Raw genomic sequence first — 22,410 nt, 5'->3', positions numbered from 1 at the left:
AGGGTAAGAAAACCAATATGTCACTTTGTAATTTAGGTGAACTCTCTCTTTAAAATGGCAGTTTGATTCCGCTTCATGTAACACATGCTACCCAGAACAGAACAACCCATTGATGCCAAGCACACACTCACTCACTCACTCACTCACTCACTCACTCACTCTCCCGACTGAAAGGAATAGTAGCATGCAGTTTCTGCTAGAAACTGTCTGTATGCATCCAAAATGGCACACTACTCCCTTTATAGTGCACTACTCATATAATTAGGAATTAGAGTAGTTTAATTTAATAGGATCTCTATGGTGCTACTTTTGACCAGAGGCTCTATATAGGGATTAGCATGCCATTTGAGACGTAGACTTACCCACTGATCTGAGGTAAGCTTTGCATTTCCCCCCAAAGTTTAAGCTTAGGGGTTGGGTAAGAGTTGTTAGCAGATCCTAGACCTGTAGTTAACGTGCCTAAAAGAACAGGTCGAGAGCACTAAGGGTATCTGTCTCCATCTCCGTCTGCTGATTGGCCGACCCTGATATGAACTCTTCCAGGAAGTTCTCACCAGAGGTCGTGATTGGCTCGGCTAGACCAGGCTGTGGCACTACTACGCCGTGATTGGCCGGATGCAAGATCACAGGTGTCACCACCTGTGAGGCTCCACTAATACCATTCCCCCCACACGCCAAGTCCCCGCCCCCTTCTTGCCCATTGGTGGTCAGCATCTCCAGCAAGCCCGTGCTGTCCGGCGATAGGTTGCTGGCGGTCGTCGCCGGCGACAGAAGGTCAGCAAAGAACTGGTCGTATGCGGGGCTGTCGTAGACAGAGGTACTAGAGCTCACGGTGTGGGAGGGACTCCGATCAGTGATGTCTGGTGTGCAGGTTACTTCCCCACGTCCTCCCGCACCCCCCTGGTAACCCAGCATCTGATTCAGCTTCTCTAGTTTCTTCTTCTTGGCTTTCAGCTTCTTCAGCAGCTTGTACCTGAGGGCATCGGTCTCACTGACCTGACTGCCGGGGCTGTGTTTCCTGGAGGAAGAGATTTTAGGGATCTCCGTGACTCCTGGAGAGGGAGGAAGTGAGGTCACAACAGGCACTGCTGAAGTGGTGTGGTTGATCAGTGGTTTTCGCGAGACGAGGGCGGGAGGTTGACTTGGTATCTTCCAGGCGCCATTTTGAGGGTCAGTTCTTTGAGAGAGAAGCTGGGTGGGAGATGAAGTCTTGGAGGGGCTGTTCATGTTTATATTTACGATCCTGCTTCTGGCCTGGAACCCTCCGTACATCTCGGCAGCCTTCACCGGCAGGGCCTCGTTGTCCACCTTACTTAGTTTGGGTTTGGGTAGAGGCGGAGGCGGAGGCTTCTTCAACCTGGCGTCTGGGTTGGGGGGAGCCATGCTTGGGGTCTGCCAGCTATGTGAAAGCTGCTGGAACCGGTTGGGTGTTGAGTGTTTGAAGTGACTGGTTGGTCTTGGGGGATTGGGGATGGAGGTGGGGTGGAGGCTAAGCAGGTAGGACCAGCGAGAGTTGGGGTCCGGGGGTGGTGGAAGGCCGGGTTTGCTCTGCAGAGAGGTGGAGGTAGTAGTGGGTTTGGAGTGGGGCGGGGGAGAAGGAGGAGTAGGGGCCTCTGGTGCTGGGGTGCTGGGTTCCACATATGACGGTGACATCATAGATACAACTGAGGGCAGGATTATTCCACCACACTTTCCAGGAAGTGCCATTGGTGTAGCTGTTCTTGGTGGTGTTGTTGCGACCACCTTAGCTGCTGGTGCAACTGGAGTGTTGGATGCCATCATTTTGGCTTTATTGCTGGTGCTTCTGCCCCTTCTGAGTCTGGGAGGACTAGGAGGAGTGGGCTTTTCAGAGTCGGGCTCAGAAGGACCGTCACTGCTGGCAAGGAGAAACACACTGGCAGTATCAGGGGACGATGGCCTTTTGATGACGACAACATCTGTTTCAGGGGGCATTTCGTGGGCAGGTGCAGGGTTCTCAGCCTCAGGTGTAGGAGCAGGTAGAGGAGGACTGAGGTCTCCATTTTGCCCGGGAGCCAGGGAGACATTGTTGTCGTCCAACGGCCTCCCATCAGAGCCAACTTTAACCTCTACGAGCGTCAGGGTGACAACGTCATCGTGGGAGAGGCCCTCGAAGGTGTCAAGCAGTGTGGTGCTGATAGACGAGTTACCAGCTTTACCAGTGGTTACCGTGGCGTCCATGATGTCGGTATCGTCAGACACAGTCAGTGCCTCGACAACGGCTGTGTCGTTGTGAAGGGGGAGAGAGAGGTTGTGGTAACAGGATTGAACCGGTACGCCATGAAGCACACTGGTGGAACCGATGGCGATGGGAGAGTTAACGTTATTCGTTAATGTTGCGTCCATATCGTTATCAATATAGCCAGCAGTTTTGGCGGTGTCCATGTCAGTGTCCGCATCATCAGAGACCGTCTGAGAGATGTCTTGAGATTCATTGTTGACAAAGAGTTTGGCTAAGGGAGGTTGCTGCAGTTCTTTGTGTATCAGTAAAGTGCTTGTCAGGGATACAGGGGGAGAGCAGGGTGTCTGTGGGTTGTCCGGTCTGTCGGTCTTCAACTCCCAGAAGACAACATGGATTTCTCTAGGAGGGACCACCAGCTGGGTGTGGGAGACACAGTTAGGGTGCTTCAGATCGTCAAACTCCAACCACGATCCTGTGGGGAGAGACAGCATGAGAGAAGAGTGAGGAATGGGTTCTATACACTGGTTGTGGAGGGGGAGAGTTACCACAGTCACAGAGGAATGGGTTCTATACACTGGTTGTGGACGGGGAGAGTTACCACAGTCACAGAGGAATGGGTTCTATACACTGGTTGTGGACAGTCACAGAGGACTGGATAACATGCTCACTCTGATCATTCCTCAATCGTAGGAAGGTGCTGAATCCTTGTGATAACTAAATGGATTATTGAAGGTATTTTTGGTGTGCTGTCCATCTCTTTTAAAGAGTTAACCCAACACAATGTAGAGACTTACTGATTGGCATTTTATAAATGCTACACATAATTAGACAGAGACTGACATTACTTTTCAATTATGAAATATAATTGCTTCTATCCATTGATAATGGAGGTATGAATAAGCTATATATAGCATTCTTAAAAGGGATATTTCGAGATTTTGGCAATTAAGCCCTTTATCTACTTCCAGAGTCAGATGAACTCAGGGATACCATTTTTATGTCCTTGCATCCAGTACGAAGGAAGTTAAGAGTTAGTTTCGCGAGCCAATGCTAACTAGCAATCTATAAGCATGCTAGTAGTTACCATAGACTTCCAGTCATTGCGCTAACACTAGTTAGCAATTTCCTTCAAACTGTCCGCAGAGACATAAAAATGGTAGCCACGAGTTCATCTGACTGGGGAAGTTGATAATCCCGACATATACATTTACAAAGAACACAAATTTACTTGTTGACCAGTAAACAACAACAACACAAACTTTACTAAGGAAATGACAGTCAACTGCCCCTGAAGGGACAAATAATGTTATACTGAACTAAATGACAAAGTCACACTGACCGTCAGTTCTGCGTATCCAGGTGACAAAGTGCTTGAGTTGCTGGTCATACTGTATGACTGTGGTGACGGAGTATTCCTGCTGCTGAAAGGTGAAGGAGTACACGCAGAGGTCGTTGTCAGGAAGACCTTCTACAAAGTGCAGCACAAACACAGGAGACACCCTGGAGGAACAGACAGAATACATATCAGCCTCAGGAAAAAGAGGTAGAGAAAGCAAGACATTATCTACAACATGGTGTCTCGATCGTTGGATGATAAATCCTCTACTCATTTCCTGTCCTCCATCTGCACCCGACTGGTAACAGAACGACAATCTGTAACAGAAAACATGAAAAAAGGAAAACCAAGACAAGCTCGAGCGCTTGCAGTTGCTTCACAAATCACCTAGCTTTGGAAGACCAGCAAGTCCTCCAATCGTCCCCATGGCTGGCTGCGTTTTGCTATCACCGTAAACGTCGGGAAGATTGCCCATTATTTATTTTTTTCTAAGGACCCAGAAAACGGAGGCAGTGGAAGAACCTATTCAAGTAAGTAAATATAATTTTGAAAATGACAGCTGCAGGCTAACTCAAATGAGCTAATGTAATGTTCGCTAGCTGATTTTACATACTGTATAAGTAAATTAAATATCACCAGCAAGCTAACTTCATATTAGCTACCTATCTTGATCTATTTATTTTTGTAACTCAAAATGCATTTGTAGCTAGCTAGCTAACAGCCATGGAAACGGGTGAAAGGAATAGATGGCAGTTCCTGCTGTCAGAGAAGGGAGAGTAGTACTCTGGGTAGGCTAGGTACCTTTGTGGGAGGACACTATGAAAAGATTCCCCAGTTTACAGTCCCTAGCGAGGAAAACTATGAGAGACACAGCAACATAATATTTAGTGCTGTCTAACTGGAGTAGAACGCAGCCTGTTTCTATGTGATGTGTTCTGTCCTCCGATACACAGAGCGGTGAAACCCTGTCTGCAGATGAAGAGGTCCTAAAGAATGTCCCAAGAGAATAAGGATCCTTTTAAACCATGGATTATATGTGTAAAATGTGTTGGCATATTGAGTAAAGAAAAATACATTTTAAAAAGGTCACACACACAATGTAGAAACCTCCTACAACTGGAGAAGGCCAACCCTGCTGGGCGTGCAGGCTTCTGTTTCAACCCAGCACTAACATACATGATTCAATTGATCAAAATGAAGTGTGCTATTGCTGGGCTGGAATAGAAGTCCTCCCAGCCAGTAGATCAGGGATCAGTGGAGCAATGTTGGCCCCTTCTGGTATTTACATGTTTTATGCTTTAGTAATAATAATAATAATAATAATAATAATAGCCTACTTGTTACTAACACGTCTAACCTTTACATAGGAGTTAGTTTTTCGCGAAACACTTTGAAAATTATCTGAAATAGTGTTGATTCTTTGAAGTGAAGTGTTTAAACTTGTTTTAATTGTTCACTTTAAAACTATTATTCAAGATGAACTAGGTGTCAATGTTGATTCATCACAGCTCACAATCCTGTCTAATTTGTGTGTCATATTCTCAAATGAACATTACCTTTTGTTCAGTTGTAAGCTCTTACAATTAGTATTATTTGATTGTCACTTTTGTTCAGGATTATCAGCCACGTGAACCCATTTTGCAGCATTTTGCAACGCCAATGCAGCCATAGGTCTACAGCAGTGGTTCCCAGCCATTTTTGTTGCAGCCTGGTGTGCTTGTCCGGGGCTACAATAAAAACTGTGTGCTATTGGAGGTTCTCGAGGACCGGAGTGGGAACCACTGGCCTACAGTGTGATGGCATAAGCCTTTATAGCAGGGTTTCCTAAACTTGGTCCTCGGTACGCACATTCCATTTTTTTTGCCCCTAGCACTACACAGCTGATTTAAATAATTAAGTTATCATCAAGATTTGAATCAGCTGTGTAGACTTAGGACAAAAAAAACTAAATGTGCACCGCTGTGTGTCCCAAGGACCGAGATTGAGAAACGCTGCCTTGTAGGCATTTGCAATGCACCCCTTTTGACATTGTCCATCTGAAGCATTATCGACTAACATTATTTACATATTGTTGAGCTATATGTTCAAGAAAAAAAAATGTATACCAGTCAACAATGTACAGTGCATTCAGAAAGTATTCAGACCCTTTGACTTGTTACACAATTTACGTTACTGCGTTCAAAAATGGTTAAACTGAAATATGACATTTACATTTAGTATTCAGACCTTTTACTCAGTACTTCGTTGAAGCACCTTTGGCAGCGATTACAGCCTCGAGTCTTCTTGGGTATGACGCTACAAGCTTGGAACACCTGTATTTGGGGAGTATCTTCCATTCTTCTCTGCAGATCATCTCAAGCTCTGTCAGATTGGATGGAGAGTGTCTCTGCACAGCTATTTTTAGGTCTCTCCAGAGATGTACGATCGGGATCAAGTCTGGACTCTGGCTGGGCTACTCAAGGACATTCAGAGACTTGTCCTGAAGCCACTCCGGCTTTGTCTTGGCTGTGCGCTTAGGGCCATTGTCCTGTTGGAAGGTGAACCTTCGCCCCAGTCTGAGGTCCTGAGCGCTCTGGGGCAGGTTTTCATCAAGGATCTCTCTGTACTTTGCTCCGTTCATTTTCCCTAGATCCTGCCGAGTCTCCCAGTCCCTGCCGCTGAGAAATATTACAACAGCAAGATGCTGCCACCACCATGCTTCACCGTAGGGATGGTGCCAGGTTTCCTCCAGACATGATGCTGCCACCACCATGCTTCACCGTAGGGATGGTGTCAGGTTTCCTCCAGACATGATGCTGCCACCACCATGCTTCACCGTAGGGATGGTGCCAGGTTTCATCCAGACTTCATGCTTGGCATTCAGGCCAAAGAGTTCAATCTTGGTTTCATCAGACCAGAGAATCTGGTTTCTCATGGTCTGAGAGTCCTTTAGGTGCCTTTTGGCAAACTCCAAGGGGGCTGTCTTGTGCCTTTTACTGAGGAGTGGCTTCCATCTGGCCACTCTACCATAAAGGTCTGATTGGTGGTCCTCAGAGACAGTTGTCCTTCTGGAAGGTTCTCCCATCTCCATAGAGGAACTCTGTCAGAGTGACCATCGGGTTTTTGGTCACCTCCCTGACCAAGGCCCTTCCCCCGATTGCTCAGTTTGGCCGGGCGGCCATCTCTAGGAAGAGTCTTGGTGTTTCCAAACTTCTTCCATTTAAGAATGGAGGCCACTGTGTTCTTGGGGACCTTCAATGCCTATTGGTACCCTTCTCCAGATCGACACAATCCTGTCCCGGCGCTCTACAGACAATTCCATCGAACTCTTGGCTTGGTTTTTGCTCTGACATCCACTGTTAACTGTGGGACCTTATATAGACAGGTGTGAGGCTTTCCAAATCATGTTCAATCAATTGAATTTACCACAGGTGGACTCCAATCAAGTTCTAGAAACATCTCAAGGATGATCAATAGAAACAGGATGCACCTGAGCTCAATTTGTAGTCTCAAGGCAAACATTTATAAAAACCTGTTTTTGCTTTGTCATTATGGGGTATTGTGTGTAGATTGCTGAGGAAAACAAAAGTGTACCCATTCTAGAATAAGGCTGTAACATAACAAAATGTGGAAAAAGTCAATGGGGGTCTGAATCCTTCCCGAATGCACTGTAGAGGCTAAGACTACACCAGATGTTTTACATGCCTTGTGTTGACATGACATTGTTTTAGTGCAAATCCAACCCTTGTAATATTGGTGGTGAAATGTCTGGTAGGAGATGATGGGATCCTTATCTTAGAACATACAAACTACTACCACCAAGTTCCATGCCAGATACTTGTCTGCCAGAAGGTCTGAGAGGCACACAAACTACTACCACCAAGTTCCATGCCAGATACTTGTCTGCCAGAAGGTCTGAGAGGCACTTGGAGGTTCCACTGTGATAATGAAGATGGTTTGCCAAAGACTACCACAACGATTACACTGTCTATGCTAAATGTGTTTAAATCGTAAAAAGAAAAAAAACAATAGTTGGGCTATAAGAAATACATTTTATTCAATGGGGTGAAGCAGAGATGACACACAATATAGTTTTAATATCACCTATACAACTATATATTAAAATACAGTATGTTAACAATATCATAAACATTAGTAGTTTACATTTGGTTTAAAATGACATTGTATATACTCACACGGTTTATTTTGTCATGACAAGGTGCTCACTACTCAAATGGCACAACATAAATCATTCAGATTTACCAAAGTAGAGCATTTGACAACCAATGTGTCTAACTGAAGGATGGCTCCTTTCATATCTGGAAAAGGACGAAGAAGTATAAAATGCTGCAGCATTGGTCATCTTCACAGGGGGGAAACTGATGGTGCTGGAGAATTACTCATCTTCACAGGGGGGAAACTGATGGTGCTGCAGCATTGGTCATCTTCACAGGGGGGAAACTGATGGTGCTGGAGAATTACTCATCTTCACAGGGGGGAAACTGATGGTGCTGCAGCATTGGTCATCTTCACAGGGGGGAAACTGATGGTGCTGCAGCATTGGTCATCTTCACAGGGGGGAAACTGATGGTGCTGCAGCATTGGTCATCTTCACAGTTGGGAAACTGATGGTGCTGCAGCATTGGTCATCTTCACAGGGGGGGGAACTGATGGTGCAGCAGCATTGGTCATCTTCACAGGGGGGAAACTGATGGTGCTGCAGAATTGGTCATCTTCACAGGGGGGAAACTGATGGTGCTGGAGCATTGGTCATCTTCACAGGGGGAAACTGATGGTGCTGCAGCATTGGTCATCTTCACAGGGGGAAACTGATGGTGCTGCAGCATTGGTCATCTTCACAGGGGGGAAACTGATGGTGCTGCAGCATTGGTCATCTTCACAGGGGGAAACTGATGGTGCTGCAGCATTGGTCATCTTCACAGTTGGGAAACTGATGGTGCTGCAGCATTGGTCATCTTCACAGGGGGGAAACTGATGGTGCTGGAGCATTACTCACCTTCACAGAGGGAAACTGATGGTTCTGCAGCATTGGTCATCTTCACAGGGGGGAAACTGATGGTCCTGCAGCATTGGTGATCTTCACAGGGGGAATTCAGTCGACATGGGTGTCTTGACAGAGGTCAGCTGGTGAACCTACAGTACATAAACACGAGAGGCACACCTGATGTTAGAATATCATTTCTTTAAGGTCACCAATACCATCATGGCTCATAATCTTTTGGTTGTGTTTAATTCGTTCAGGTGTTTTAGTGTCATATAAATATTCAATATATTGTTGGGCTGGAACATTACTCAACACAACAGGTTGTCATATCCCAGTGAGGCATTTGTCCTATGCTGTAATGTCCATTCATTTTACCTCTACTTATGAATCAAGTTCTCTACAAATGATCACTGGGTCATTGGACAATAATGTCCTCCTCCAGGCTATAAGAGCCTCAGATTGTTCAATTTGCGTCTTCTCTTTTCATGGTCATCGCTAGAAGGGATCCGACTACGTCATTTGACTTTTCGTAGCTAATAAGGAGAATTTACGCTGCAGGCTAGGATAATTAACATAGCAGGTTAGGATAATTAACATAGCAGGCTAGGATAATTAACATAGCAGGTTAGGATAATTAACATAGCAGGTTAGGATAATTAACATAGCAGGTTAGGATAATTAACATAGCAGGCTAGGATAATTAACATAGCAGGTTAGGATAATTAGCATAGCAGGCTAGGATAATTAACATAGCAGGTTAGGATAATTAACATAGCAGGTTAGGATAATTAACATAGCAGGCTAGGATAATTAGCATAGCAGGCTAGGATAATTAGCATAGCAGGCTAGGATAATTAACATAGCAGGTTAGGATAATTAACATAGCAGGTTAGGATAATTAACATAGCAGGTTAGGATAATTAACATAGCAGGCTAGGATAATTAACATAGCAGGTTAGGATAATTAGCATAGCAGGCTAGGATAATTAACATAGCAGGTTAGGATAATTAACATAGCAGGTTAGGATAATTAACATAGCAGGCTAGGATAATTAGCATAGCAGGCTAGGATAATTAGCATAGCAGGCTAGGATAATTAACATAGCAGGTTAGGATAATTATTAGGGTAAGGAAAAGGTTTAGCTAAAATGCAACAAACAAAAAAAATGACTTGACATTAATTTACCAATAGCTGGATCCCTTCTAGCCATGACCCCTTTTCATAGGCCTAGATTATATGGTTACATTCTAGACAAGGTCGTTTTCATTCATCTGTTGTCAAGTGTCAGCAAAGTAGGCCGAGACTACCATCGTCTTTTAAAAAAATATTCTGCTAATGTCTCCAGTCATTTTACAAGTCCATGAAATGTTTGTCATAAGGCCACAGAAAGGTCTCCAGAATAACCTATAGGCCTATGCCACTACCCACTTATTAATAGCCTACATTATGACCATCCAATCTACTCATCACATTAGGAATACTACACTAGCTAGACTACATGCTAATAGCTAGACTACATGCTAATAGCTAGACTACATGCTAATAGCTAGACTACATGCTAATAGCTAGACTACAAGCTAATAGCTAGACTACAAGCTAATAGCTAGACTACAAGCTAATAGCTAGACTACAAGCTAATAGCTAGACTACAAGCTATCTTTCTAGCTAATTTTGTTTAACAGTGTTGTCAACACCTGGTTAGCATAACGGCTAAACTAAACTGGAAATTGATCAGACTTGACTTACCAGTGATGAAATGATCGTAGCAGACCCTGTACTGACAGTTGTCTGGGTTCAGGTCTTGACAGGCAAAAATGTTTCTTCGCTTTTCTGACAGTTGGTGTATCCTGGTGTTTCATGATTGTGGGGAATCAATAAACATGTTTTTTTTTCCCCCGTTGTCTTTCCTGCCATGTTAGAGCAGCCAAATACTGATGAATCAAAGACGTTTTAGGCACTGTTATCATGTTCTTTCTGGAAGCTAGTCAGCTGTTATCGGAAGAATTCATGCGGTGGTCTTCAAACATGGCCACCGGGTGGCATCATACGTCAACTTCAAGCCCTCTAAAAACTACACGGCCCCATCTCAATCGTCTACAATATCAACTATACGGCCCCATCTCAATCGTCTACAATATCAACTATACGGCCCCATCTCAATCGTCTACAATATCAACTACACGGCCCCATCTCAATCGTCTACAATATCAACTATACGGCCCCATCTCAATCGTCTACAATATCAACTATACGGCCCCATCTCAATCGTCTACAATATCAACTATACGGCCCCATCTCAATCGTCTACAATATCAACTATACGGCCCCATCTCAATCGTCTACAATATCAACTACACGGCCCCATCTCAATCGTCTACAATATCAACTACACGGCCCCATCTCAATCGTCTACAATATCAACTATACGGCTCCATCTCAATAGTCTACAGTGGCTTCCACTACTCATCTCCTCCATCTGCACTGAATGAATAGGTAAAGAGAAAAGGGCCTGGAAATCCTCGGAGCAGAATTCACTTAAGATCAGGGTTGGGGTCAATTCAGTTCTACTCCTCCACTGAATAGGAAGTTGCCCATTGTTTTCTGTGACGACTTCTCAATTCGTGAACAGAATTTCAATTTCATTTACTTCCAGAATTTAAAAAAACAGAATTGTCCCCAACCCTGGTTTGAGATACACCCCAGGTATGAAAGGTTAGAAGTTGCGCCCTCACCTCTCCAGCACCAACATCCTGGTCTGCTTCCTCTTATTACACTTGCTGCAACGTGATTGGTGGGCTGCGTTGAGAGGGTGCCAATCAGAAAGCACCTTGGTGAAAGTGGTGAGGGTCTTCTTACATCTGAAAGAAAAATACATTTGATAGTAAATAAAAGACACACAGACCTTTTGGTCCAGTTGAGTGAGTCAGTTTCCCCCTTTATTTGTTTAATGAAAATTATTTTCTGAAATGTCCTTGTACACTCCCTTTCTGTCAACATTACATCATTGTTCTTGTTACTATTCAAAAGCCCAATTAAAATACAGACAGACACAGCTTCCCATATGGTCTAGCGGTTAGGATTCCTGGTTTTCACCCAGGCGGCCCGGGTTCGACTCCCGGTATGGGAATGAGTCTTTTTGTTTATAGTTTTCATCTCACTTAAAAAGTATTATAAGCCATCTAAACCAATTACATTTTAATTCACACAGGAATATAAGAGATGAAGGTTTCAACAAATAATATCTATTCGTTTCATCATCTGGTAAACTTGTACTGAGTCAAGCTCATCAAAAGATACCAAACCAAAAACTACAGGAAATATTCAATGAGATTTACATTTGAGTCATTTAGCAGACGCTCTGATCCAGAACAACTAACAGGTTTAAGGTTTAAGTGCCTACGAACAGGTTTAAGGTTTAAGTGCCTTGCTCAAGGGAACAGACCATTTTTACCTCGTCGGCTCTGGGATTCAAACCAGGGAACTTTCAGTTACTTGCCCAATGCTCTAAACCGCAGGGCTACCAGCCGCCCCAGTAAATAACGGTTTAGTTCCAACAGACTAATTCGCTACCCTTTTCACCATCTGTATTGTAGATACTGGGCCAAGTTCCTTGAAGAGTCTTAATTAGACCAATAGGTTCACAGTATTGTTTGCTCTTTGCACTGCTAAAATGTTGCCAAATACCTGCCTCACTGTCTATATTGGTAAACCTGCTTCACTGTCTATATTGGTAAACCTGCTTCACTGTCTATATTGGTAAACCTGCCTCACTGTCTATATTGGTAAACTTGCTTCCCTGTCTATTTTGGTAAACCTGCTTCACTGTCTATATTGGTAAACCTGCTTCACTGACTATATTGGTAAACCTGCTTCACTGTCTATATTGGTAAACCTGCTTCACTGTCTATATTGGTAAACCTGCTTCACTGTCTATTTTGGTAAACCTGCTTCACTGTTTATATTGGTAAACCTGCCTCACTGTCTATATTGGTAAACCTGCTTCACTGTCTATTTTGGTAAACCTGCTTCACAGTCTATATTGGTAAACTTGCTTCCCTGTCTATTTTGGTAAACCTGCTTCACTGTCTATATTGGTAAACCTGCTTCACTGTCTATATTGGTAAACTTGCTTCCCTGTCTATTTTGGTAAACCTGTACTGGTCCAAGATTCTCAATGAGTCATATCAATCCCCAAAATAGAGGAAGGAATTAGATGAGTAAACGTTTGTTTTCATTCATTGTTTCAATCTGCTCTCTCACCTGACTGACCATTAGGTTAATATGACAGATTCTACAGTACTGACCATTAGGTTAATATGACAGAGTCTACAGTACTGACCATTAGGTTAATATGACAGAGTCTACAGTACTGACCATTAGGTTAATATGACAGAGTCTACAGTACTGACCATTAGGTTAATATGACAGAGTCTACAGTTATGCCTGTTCAGGGGCAGAACGACAGATTTGTACCTTGTCAGCTCGGGGGTTTGAACTTGCAACCTGCCCCACATATCTTCTAGGATAATGACTAATAATGATATTGATCACTAAATCACAGAGAGATGAAGATTCATCATTGAAAGTGCTTCTTAGTCCAAGACTAGGTTATATATTTATGTCTAGAAAACTGTCCCTAAAAGTTCAAGATGGCTCTTACTTGGTGTTGGTGGCATGTTGACAAGTTGTTGAGATACACTCAAACTGCCACTCATAAGTTTGCTGGAAGAGAGGTTCTGCCCAGGAGTCAGCCCTGAGAAGGAGGGGCAGGGCAAACACAGGTGTCTCATTCTGACCTGCAGGAGAGGAGACAGCAGGGGTCAGGGTGAGGTCAGGGATTAAAAAATATATATAAAAAAATAAAATCAGGGTCAGCTCACAAAGTAAAATCAGGTACATTTTTAATCAATCGTGGAATGTTTGTGTTAATTCTGAAGGTAAGAGATGGTTGAGAAGGTGGTATGTTTGTGTTAGTTCTGAAGGTAACAGATGGTTGAGAAGGTGGTATGTTTGTGTTAGTTCTGAAGGTAAGAGATGGTTGAGAAGGTGGTATGCTTGTAATCATTATGAAATGGGTAGTTTTACAAGATAAAAATGAAAGAAACAGAAGAGGCATAATCCCAGAGGAAAACCTGCTTCAGTCTGCTTTCCACCAGACACTGGGAGAGGATTTCACCTTTCAGCAGGACAATAAACTAAAACACAAGGTCAAATCTACACTGGAGTTGCTTACCAAGAGGACAGTGAATCTATTTGTAAATCTATGGCAAGAACCGAAACTGGTTGTCTAACAATGATAACAACCTATTTGACAGAGCTCAAATCATTTTTTTTTATTTTTTATAATGCGCAAAAGTTGCACAATCCAAGTGTGGAAAGCTCTTAGAAACTTACCTAGAAAGACCTACAGCCAAATGTGCTTCAATATAATATTAACTCAGGGGTGTGAATACTTATGTAAATGAGATATTTCTGTATTTAATGTAATACATTTGCACAAAAAGAAAACTAACAACTTAATGAATTTTGAATTCAAGCTGCAACAACAAAATGTGGAATAAGTCAAGGGGTATGAACACTTTCTGAATGCACTGTATATTACTTTAGACTAAGTAGGTAAGAGCAGGGTCACATGCACAAATAGCCTATTACACATCTGAGTCATTTTGCAGATGCTCTTATCCAGAAAGACTCTAGCTTTCACACATGTTGGTTGACCTATGAACTGCTGAGAGCCATCACCAATCACCTCTGATTCCCTGCCAGGTTCTTGTTTTTAATTTTTTTAAATTATTATTTATTTTTTCTACCTCTTTTTTGTGGTATACAATTGGTAGTTACAGTCTTGTCTCATCGCTGCAACTCCTGTACGGACTCGGGAGAGACGGAGGTTGAGAGCCGTGCGTCCTCCAAAACACAACCCAACCAAGCTGCACTGCTTCTTGACACAATGCCCACTTAACCTGGAAGCCAGCCGCACCAATGTGTTGGAGGAAACACAGTGCACCTGGCGACCGGGTCAGCGTGCACTGCGAGCGGCCAGCCACAGGAGTCGCTAGTGCGTGATGGGACAAGGACATCCCTGCCAGCCAAACCCTCCCCTAAGCCGGACGACGCTGTGCCAATTGTGCGCCACCCCATGGGTCTCCCGGTCGCGGCCGGCTGCGACAGGGCCTGGACTCGAACCCAGAATCTCTAGTGGCGCAGCTAACACTGTGATGCAGTTCCTTAGAACAACGCACCACTCGGGAGGCCCCCAGCCAGGTTCTTACCCAGTTTACATTTCAGTAGGGGCTCCAGCAGTCTAAAGATGGACATCCTGATGGCTTGCATCTCAGTTTGGACCCTCTGTAACACCGCAGAGGGCACTCTGACAACACCGTCTGGAGAGAGATGAGGGAGAAAAACACAAACAGGTGTAAACATGTATTAAGGATTAGGTAATAGATTAATACACGAGAAGCCCTGATGAAGGCAGCTGTTGTGATAAAGTGTGTGTGTGTGTGTGTGTGTGTGTGTGGGGGGGGGTATACAGAAGCCCTATTTGGTAAAAGACCAAGTCCATATTATGTCAAGAACAGCTCAAATAAGCAAAGAGAAATGACAGTCCATCACTAGTTTGAGACATGAAGGTCATTCAATATGAAAAATGTCAAGAACTTTGGAAGTTTCTTCAAGTGCAGTCGCAAAAACCTTCAAGCGCTATGATGAAACTGGCTCTCATGAGGACCGCCACAGGAAAGGAAGACCCAGTATTACCTCTGCTGCAGAGGATAAGTTCATTAGAGTTACCAGCCTCAGAAATTTCAGCCCAAATAAATGGTTAACAGAGTTCAATTAACAGACATCTCAACATCAACTGTTCAGAGGAAACTGCTTGAATCAGGCCTCATGGTCGAAGTGCTGCAAAGAAACCACTACTAAAGGACACCAATAAGAAGAAGAGACGTGCTTGGGCCAAGAAACATGAGCAATGGACATTAGACCAGTGGAAATCTGTCCTGATGAGTCCAAATGTGAGATTTTTGGTTCCAACCACCGTGTCTTTGTGAGACGCAGAGTACGTGAATGGATGATGTCCGCATGTGTGGTTCCCACCGTGAAGCATGCAGGATGAGGTGTAATGGTGTGGAGGCGTCTTGCTGGTGACACTGTCTGTGATTTTTTTAGAATTCAAGGCACACTTAACAAGCATGGCTACCACAGCATTCTGCAGCAATACGCCATCCCATCTGGTTTGCACTTAGTGGGACTATCATTTGTTTTTCAACAGGACAATGACCCAAAAACACACATCCAGGTTGTGTCAGGGCTATTTGACCAAGAAGGAGAGTGATGGAGTGTTGCATCAGATGACCTGCCTTCCACAATCACCTGACCTCAACCCAATTGAGATGACTTGGGACAAGTTGGACTGCAGAGTGAAGGAAAAGCAGCCAACAAGGGCTCAGCATATGTGGGAACTCCTTCAAGACTGTTGGAAAAGCATTATTTATGAAGCTGGTTGAGAGAATGCCAAGAGTGTGCAAAGCTGTCATCAAGGCAAAGGGTGGCTAAAATATTAAATATATTTTAATTTGTTTAACACTTTTTTGGTTACTACATGATTCCATATGTGTTATTTCATCATTTTGATGGCTAAATACATGTAAATAAATAAATAAAATAATAATATTTCCTCTTCTTTTATCTCTCTCAAATATAGGACAGACATTTCTGAACAAACTTACTTCAGATTTTTTTTGTTGGGGGGAGGGGACCATCTGTTTATCCATGTAGTAAATATTTTATACAATTCATTTGTATGGGCTAACAGCAGAAAGGCCAAAAATTAATTATTATTATTTTTTTAAATGACACTTCAAGCAGTCTTAAAATTCTAAATCAAATAGATAAATTATCGTTGGTATGACCTTCTTAAAACAATTCCATATAGCTTAGTACAACCCCGCCGACATCGAGCTTAGACAGGGCTAAGTCTGTAGAGGGGTAATTCAATCAATACATGTATTGTATCAAAGGGATGGTGTGTGTGCGGATACATTCTTCCCCGTTCAAAATAGATATTCAGCTCTTAGCTGCCAATGTTGTACATCAATTCAAATAAAACTTACTAAATAGATAAGTCCACCCACCTGCGCCAGTGTGTTGGTAGGCTGTGATGAGACCACAGGCCCGGTTGTAACTCTCACACAGGTCCCAGACAGGTTGACCTACAGTGGGCCTCTTGGTGGGCCGTCTGTCCCTCAGGGTGTGAAGGTGGACCAGCGCTACCAGCAAGGTGTCCAGCCAACACAGACTATGCTCATTCCTCCAGAATAGGTGAGGCCCGGGAACCGGAACCAACTCCTCAGTTGAGATCACTTCCGGGTCAAAGTTGGGCACCACTACCTGCGTGTATTTAATAATAGAAGTCTTTCTCGGCCGGCCCATTTTCTTTTTTGGCGGTGATGGCACGACTTTCACTTCCTCAGTGACGCTTCCTTCCCGTTCTGTTTCCATGGTTTCGCCGGTCATCTCGTCCTCGCTACTGATTAGTTGCCGGGTGTTCTGAGCTCTTCTTCTAGCTTTGATAGGACCATCATCATCATCATGAACTTCAACAGGCACTTTGCTCTGACTGAGGTCCACACTACAGGGCCTACACATCACCTCTGGGGAGCACTCTTCCTCGTCAAAGACAGACAGATCATCCTCTCCGCACTCATTATCCATCAAGGCAGGTGTAGCCACCTCCTCCTCATCTTTCTCTAAAGCAGGGACAGCCTCCACCAAGGCAGGTAGAGAGTTCTCAACCTCTTCTGAGGCAGGGACAGCCTCCACCAAGGCAGGTAGAGAGTTCTCAACCTCTTCTGAGGCAGGGACAGCCTCCACCAAGGCAGGTAGAGCCTTCTCAACCTCTTCTGAGGCAGGGACATCATCCAAAGCCACAAGTATAGCCACGTCTTTCTCCTCGATTAAACACTCCTCTTCCTCATCTTTCTTTAAGACAGCGAGACCCTCCTTTATGCCAGGTGAAGCATTCTCTAAGACAGTCAGAGCATCCTGCAACACCAGGACAGCTTCCATGGCAGGTGGAACCATGGCAACCTTCTCTGGCGCAGACACAACCTTCTCTGGCGCAGACACAACCTTCTCTGGCGCAGACACAACCTTCTCTGGCGCAGACACAACCTTCTCTGGCGCAGACACAACCTTCTCTGGCGCAGACACAACCTTCTCTGGCGCAGACACAACCTTCTCTGGCGCAGACACAACCTCTCTGGCGCGCAGAGACACAACCTTCTCTGGCGCAGACACAACCTTCTCTGGCGCAGACACAACCTTCTCTGGCGCAGACACAACCTTCTCTGGCGCAGACACAACCTTCTCTGGCGCAGACACAACCTTCTCTGGCGCAGGCACAACCTTCTCTGGCGCAGGCACAACCTTCTCTGGCGCAGACACAACCTTCTCTGGCGCAGACACAACCTTCTCTGGCGCAGACACAACCTTCTCTGGCGCAGACACAACCTTCTCTGGCGCAGACACAACCTTCTCTGGTGCAGACACAACCTTCTCTGGCGCAGACACAACCTTCTCTGGCGCAGACACAACCTTCTCTGGCGCAGACGCAACCTTCTCTGGCGCAGACACAACCTTCTCTGGCGCAGACACAACCTTCTCTGGCGCAGACACAACCTTCTCTGGCGCAGACACAACCTTGACAGTCCTTTGTAAGGGAGGGTGAACCTTCTGACGTGATTGTGTAACTTCCCCTGGGGCAGTCAGAGCCTCTAAGAGAGACACTGTGTCCTCGAAGGTAGGGACAACCTCCACTAAGGCAACCTTGGCCAAGGGTTTCTCTGGGGCAGACGTTGAGGCAGAAACGGCCACATGTAAGGGACGTGAAATCTTCTCTGGGAGAGAAATGGCTACTTGCGGGGCAGAGAAAGTATTTTCTCGGGCAAATACAGCCTCCTGTAAAGTAGAGAGAACCTCCTTTTGTTCACCTTCAGACTCTACAGTAGACTCTACAGCAGAAACGGCCACCTGTAAGACTGGTAACATCTTCTTTTGGAGAGGAAAACCCTTGTCTAAAGTTGGTGTACCGTCCTCTGGGCGACAGACACCATCTTGTTCCTCTTCTAGGAGTTCCTGGTCCATTTCTTCTGGCATCGACCAACCAGAATCCTTGTGATATGCGTTGGCCCCTCCCCTCTCAGTCTCAGGAAGTGTGTGTTTGAGGGTTTTATTCACCACATCCATGCTGGTGTGTTCTGATTGGCGGATTCTCTCCTTCTTCCCATTAAAGCACTCTTCTTCCCCATTGAGTTTGCTGGTGATGCCGCTGACTGATAGAGCTCCACTCTGTGAAACGCCGTCCTCGGCCACTTCGGACTCCACCGATCGTGCATGTTTGGGGGAAGGTACAGGGTCTCCGTTTTCCAACCCGCAGGGGCTCTTCCTCTTGCTCCCTGTCTGAGTTTGGTGTAGAGGGGGTACGAGGCTGGCCAGGACATCCTCCAAAGGACGAGAGACCAAGGGAAACAGGCACTGTAGGGGAGAATAAGTTACTTTGATTTATTTGTTTATTTAAAACAGGCAAGAAAATTCATATTTACAATGGCCTGGCAAGAGGCGAGGCTGAATGAAGAAATGATGGGTAACTGTCGGGGAAGTTCAAACTTCACATTGGCTTCATATTGTTTCTTGATCCTACCACTTGTTTTCACTCTTGCATTGAAGGATGTGGCCCAGGAAAACACTAGAGGACAACACTCAAGACTATAAACTAGCAGAGTGAAAGGATACTTTAGCACAGTTTCTGAATGCATTTACTGCGCTGACAGTAACACAGAATTCAGCCAAAACTGGACTCTCTCATAATACTGCCACAATGGCGGACAACAAAACAAATCCAGGCAAGGGCCAGTTTCTCTAGGAAACTACTAAACCCGGTGTCTTGTTCAGACAGTTTAGGATTCACCCATTGATCCACCCTTGTTTTTTGTTGACGTTGTGCTGATTGTGTGCGCGTGTATACGTGTGTGTCTGTGTACGTGAGCACATGTGTGTGTGTGTGTGTTAACGTTACCCTACCTGTGGGTCAGTGCAGAGAGTGATGAACTCCTGGGAGTTGATCCTGTAGGAGCGCAGGGCCAGAGACTGTCCTTTAGCAGCACACCATGGACAGGTCTCCAACAAAGCTGAGCGTTCCTGGATCTGCAGGGACCAATCACAAAACATGTTAATATCCCTGATAGATATCAGTAGGGGAGGGTAACCTGGTCAACGGAGAGACCACATACAGTAAATACACATTGTACAGTATTGTACAGTATCATTGAGTACAACAGAGTATGACCAGTATCGTGACACTTGTTAGTACCTTAGCCAGAAGACAAAAAAACAAAGCAGATTTTCACTTCTTTAGGAAGACAGCCATAATGTTGTAAACAGATGTAAACATGTTGTCATCCAGAGAGACATTCATTTTCCAAGATATAGCACACAATATTTTACTTACAGCAGGTTTTTAAAGGACCAAAGAGTATAACCTGCTTTGTGTTTTCATTTAATGCATCGGGGAGGGGATCCCGATAATGGTATCGTCAAAATAGAATTGAGTGCCATCAGAGTATCGTACACAGTATCATTTAGAATCAGAGAGTATCTTAATGCCATATAGTACAGTGTAGTATCAAATTAGAGGACACAGTATCATAGATTTTTTTTTTGTATCTCAAGATATCATTTATTACAGTGGATTTACAATCCAGTCGATGAGAATCATTTTTAAGTTTTGCATTGTACCCGGCAGTCAATGTCAATCAATCTAGCCCTCAAAAGCACCCACACAACAGATCGATTTTGAATGTTGATTTGGGATACAAGAGGATTCTGCCTTCCCAATCAGACAGCATCTCTCAGACCCAAAATAGCTTTGCACAAGTGACAGTAAGTGAGAGGAAGACAATACGAGTTCAACTGACTTTTTCCCAATAACCTGCTAGCGGGCCAGGGGCCCCCAAACCAGTGCCGTCGCCACTCATCACAGGCAAACCACTGCTGTTTGTTGTTGTTGTAGCCAGTACTGTCAGTGTCCTGCGTCATTCACTTTACATTACCATATCACTGTGACCACCCAGTCTCACCACCTCAGCATGGTAGGCTATGGGGGAGGGACAACAACAAAGCAGAAGATGTTAGGTACAGTGAGTGTTACCAAGAGATGTATGTATCTAAAGAAGAAGAGTCAGAGAATGAACCCATGTCAGCCAATGGAACTCCGGCCTTCTGACAAGGCAATTGACTACCATATTTATTCAGATGTGCAACACAGCCCTATTCTAGCCACCAGAACTGAAGATTAGTGTAGCTAAGCACGGTCTTTCAGGGGTAGAATATAGGGTTTCATGATTAAGTAGTTACCTAGTTCAACCAGTATCTTTACGTTAGGGACCTCTAAAGTCCAGAATGCTCCGATTCATAGGCGTTATAATAATAAACCAATGAGCGAAGTTATTTTGGTTATTCGAGTTTTATAGTTGTACTGTTGATCATGCTTAACCAGGACCAGTTGATTTGAAAATATATTTTACGGATGATAGTAACAGGATATACTGAAAAGGTATTTGAGCTAATATTTTTATTTGACCGATTTACTTAAGCCTTTTTTTTATACCGGCCATAACGGGAGTAAATTAAGGTAGTTTCTCAGCGAAATTCAATGAACGCATTTTGCCATTATAACGCTTGCAGAGCTAGTGAATGGGAGTTTGAGTCGGAGCTTTCTGGGAGTCAGAAGGGTCTAACGCAGATGCTGGTCTGTTGGTCAAAGTTAACAATTGTCACGCTGACAGACAGTACATTGGCAAAGTACACATGCAGCAAAACGTTGGCATTACGTTTGGATATCTAACGAAGTTAGCTAAATTAATCGCTAAACGTTATACACCCATAATCGTTCATACTAATGTCCGTAACACAGTTGATATGACAATGCAGGGAATGTGATTTAATCTTACTGTGAAAAAAATAGTAACGTTAGCTATAACGTGGTGCGGTTTTTGTTAGTTGTTAGCAATGCCATGCTAGCTAGCAGTTTGAAAAAACGCTAGACCTCAAACCTTGCTAATATTTTAACATACCTCAGTAAAGCGCTTATTATATCCAATTTAGAGATGAATATGATTCCAATAATCCATCTGAATTTAATTAATTCATCAACTCGGGTCCCCGGTGTTTTTCCACGTGTACCGCTCTTTCGGGATCGAAACGTTGTGTTTCCGGTTGGGGGCGTTCCACTAGATAACCCACACACAAAGTCAAAATTGTCTGCATTGTAGAAAATTCATGAAAAGCTACAAATTTGGTCTTAATTTTTTTTTTTTTTTTTTTAGGCATACGGTTAATAATGAGGTGGAGGTTAGGTTGGAAATCAGATTTTAAGAAGACAAATTGTAGAAAATGGGCGGGGTTTATGACTTTGTGGCTGTGGTAGCTAATGAAAATCGCTGGCGCTGGTTGTGTAGCAAGCTTTTACCTTCCTTTCGAACGAGGAAAAAGACTTTGGTGTACCACCCCCCAATGGTCACACAATGTATAACACCTTACTGGCTAGACTGGTCATAGATAAGGATAGAGGCCTCTAGTGGCAAAAAGGCTATTTATCATGGGCGGTGCGACTGAGGACTTCCACCATTTTAATATAATCAACTGGGTGGGACTTCTAACTTCATTGGCTGATCCATGTCCAACCGGGACATCAGGAAGGATCAGACAAGAAAATTGATTACTTCAGAACGGATTGTCTCAATGGTACTGCCCATTGGCTAGACTGTAAACTCTCCTTCCAGACTCACATTAAGCATCTCCAATCCAAAATTAAATCTAAAATCGGCTTC

General features: G+C 44.2%; 1 protein-coding gene and 1 non-coding gene across 2 annotated transcripts; one reads left to right on the top strand and one right to left on the bottom strand.

The window, feature by feature from the left end:
• Positions 1–459: 459 nt before the first annotated feature.
• Positions 460–21,792, bottom strand: LOC139398319 (uncharacterized). Its single transcript, XM_071144383.1, has 9 exons — positions 21,655–21,792; positions 20,497–20,675; positions 19,604–19,726; positions 16,657–19,057; positions 14,794–14,904; positions 13,182–13,317; positions 11,254–11,379; positions 3,540–3,700; positions 460–2,672 (listed from the first exon to the last, which is right to left on the bottom strand). Exons 2-9 carry the CDS (start codon positions 20,554–20,556, stop codon positions 460–462), a joined length of 5,331 nt encoding a protein of 1,776 aa, XP_071000484.1. The 5' UTR covers positions 20,557–20,675; positions 21,655–21,792.
• trnae-uuc (transfer RNA glutamic acid (anticodon UUC)) lies at positions 11,577–11,648 on the top strand. Its single transcript has one exon. It is a non-coding gene; the product is annotated as a tRNA-Glu (tRNA).
• Positions 21,793–22,410: the final 618 nt, after the last annotated feature.

The sequence above is a fragment of the Oncorhynchus clarkii genome, unplaced genomic scaffold (genome assembly GCF_045791955.1).
Source record: "Oncorhynchus clarkii lewisi isolate Uvic-CL-2024 unplaced genomic scaffold, UVic_Ocla_1.0 unplaced_contig_8551_pilon_pilon, whole genome shotgun sequence".
NCBI lineage: Eukaryota > Metazoa > Chordata > Actinopteri > Salmoniformes > Salmonidae > Oncorhynchus > Oncorhynchus clarkii.
The sequence above is the reverse complement of the archived record's forward strand: the minus strand, read 5'-3'. Positions and strand labels throughout refer to the sequence as shown.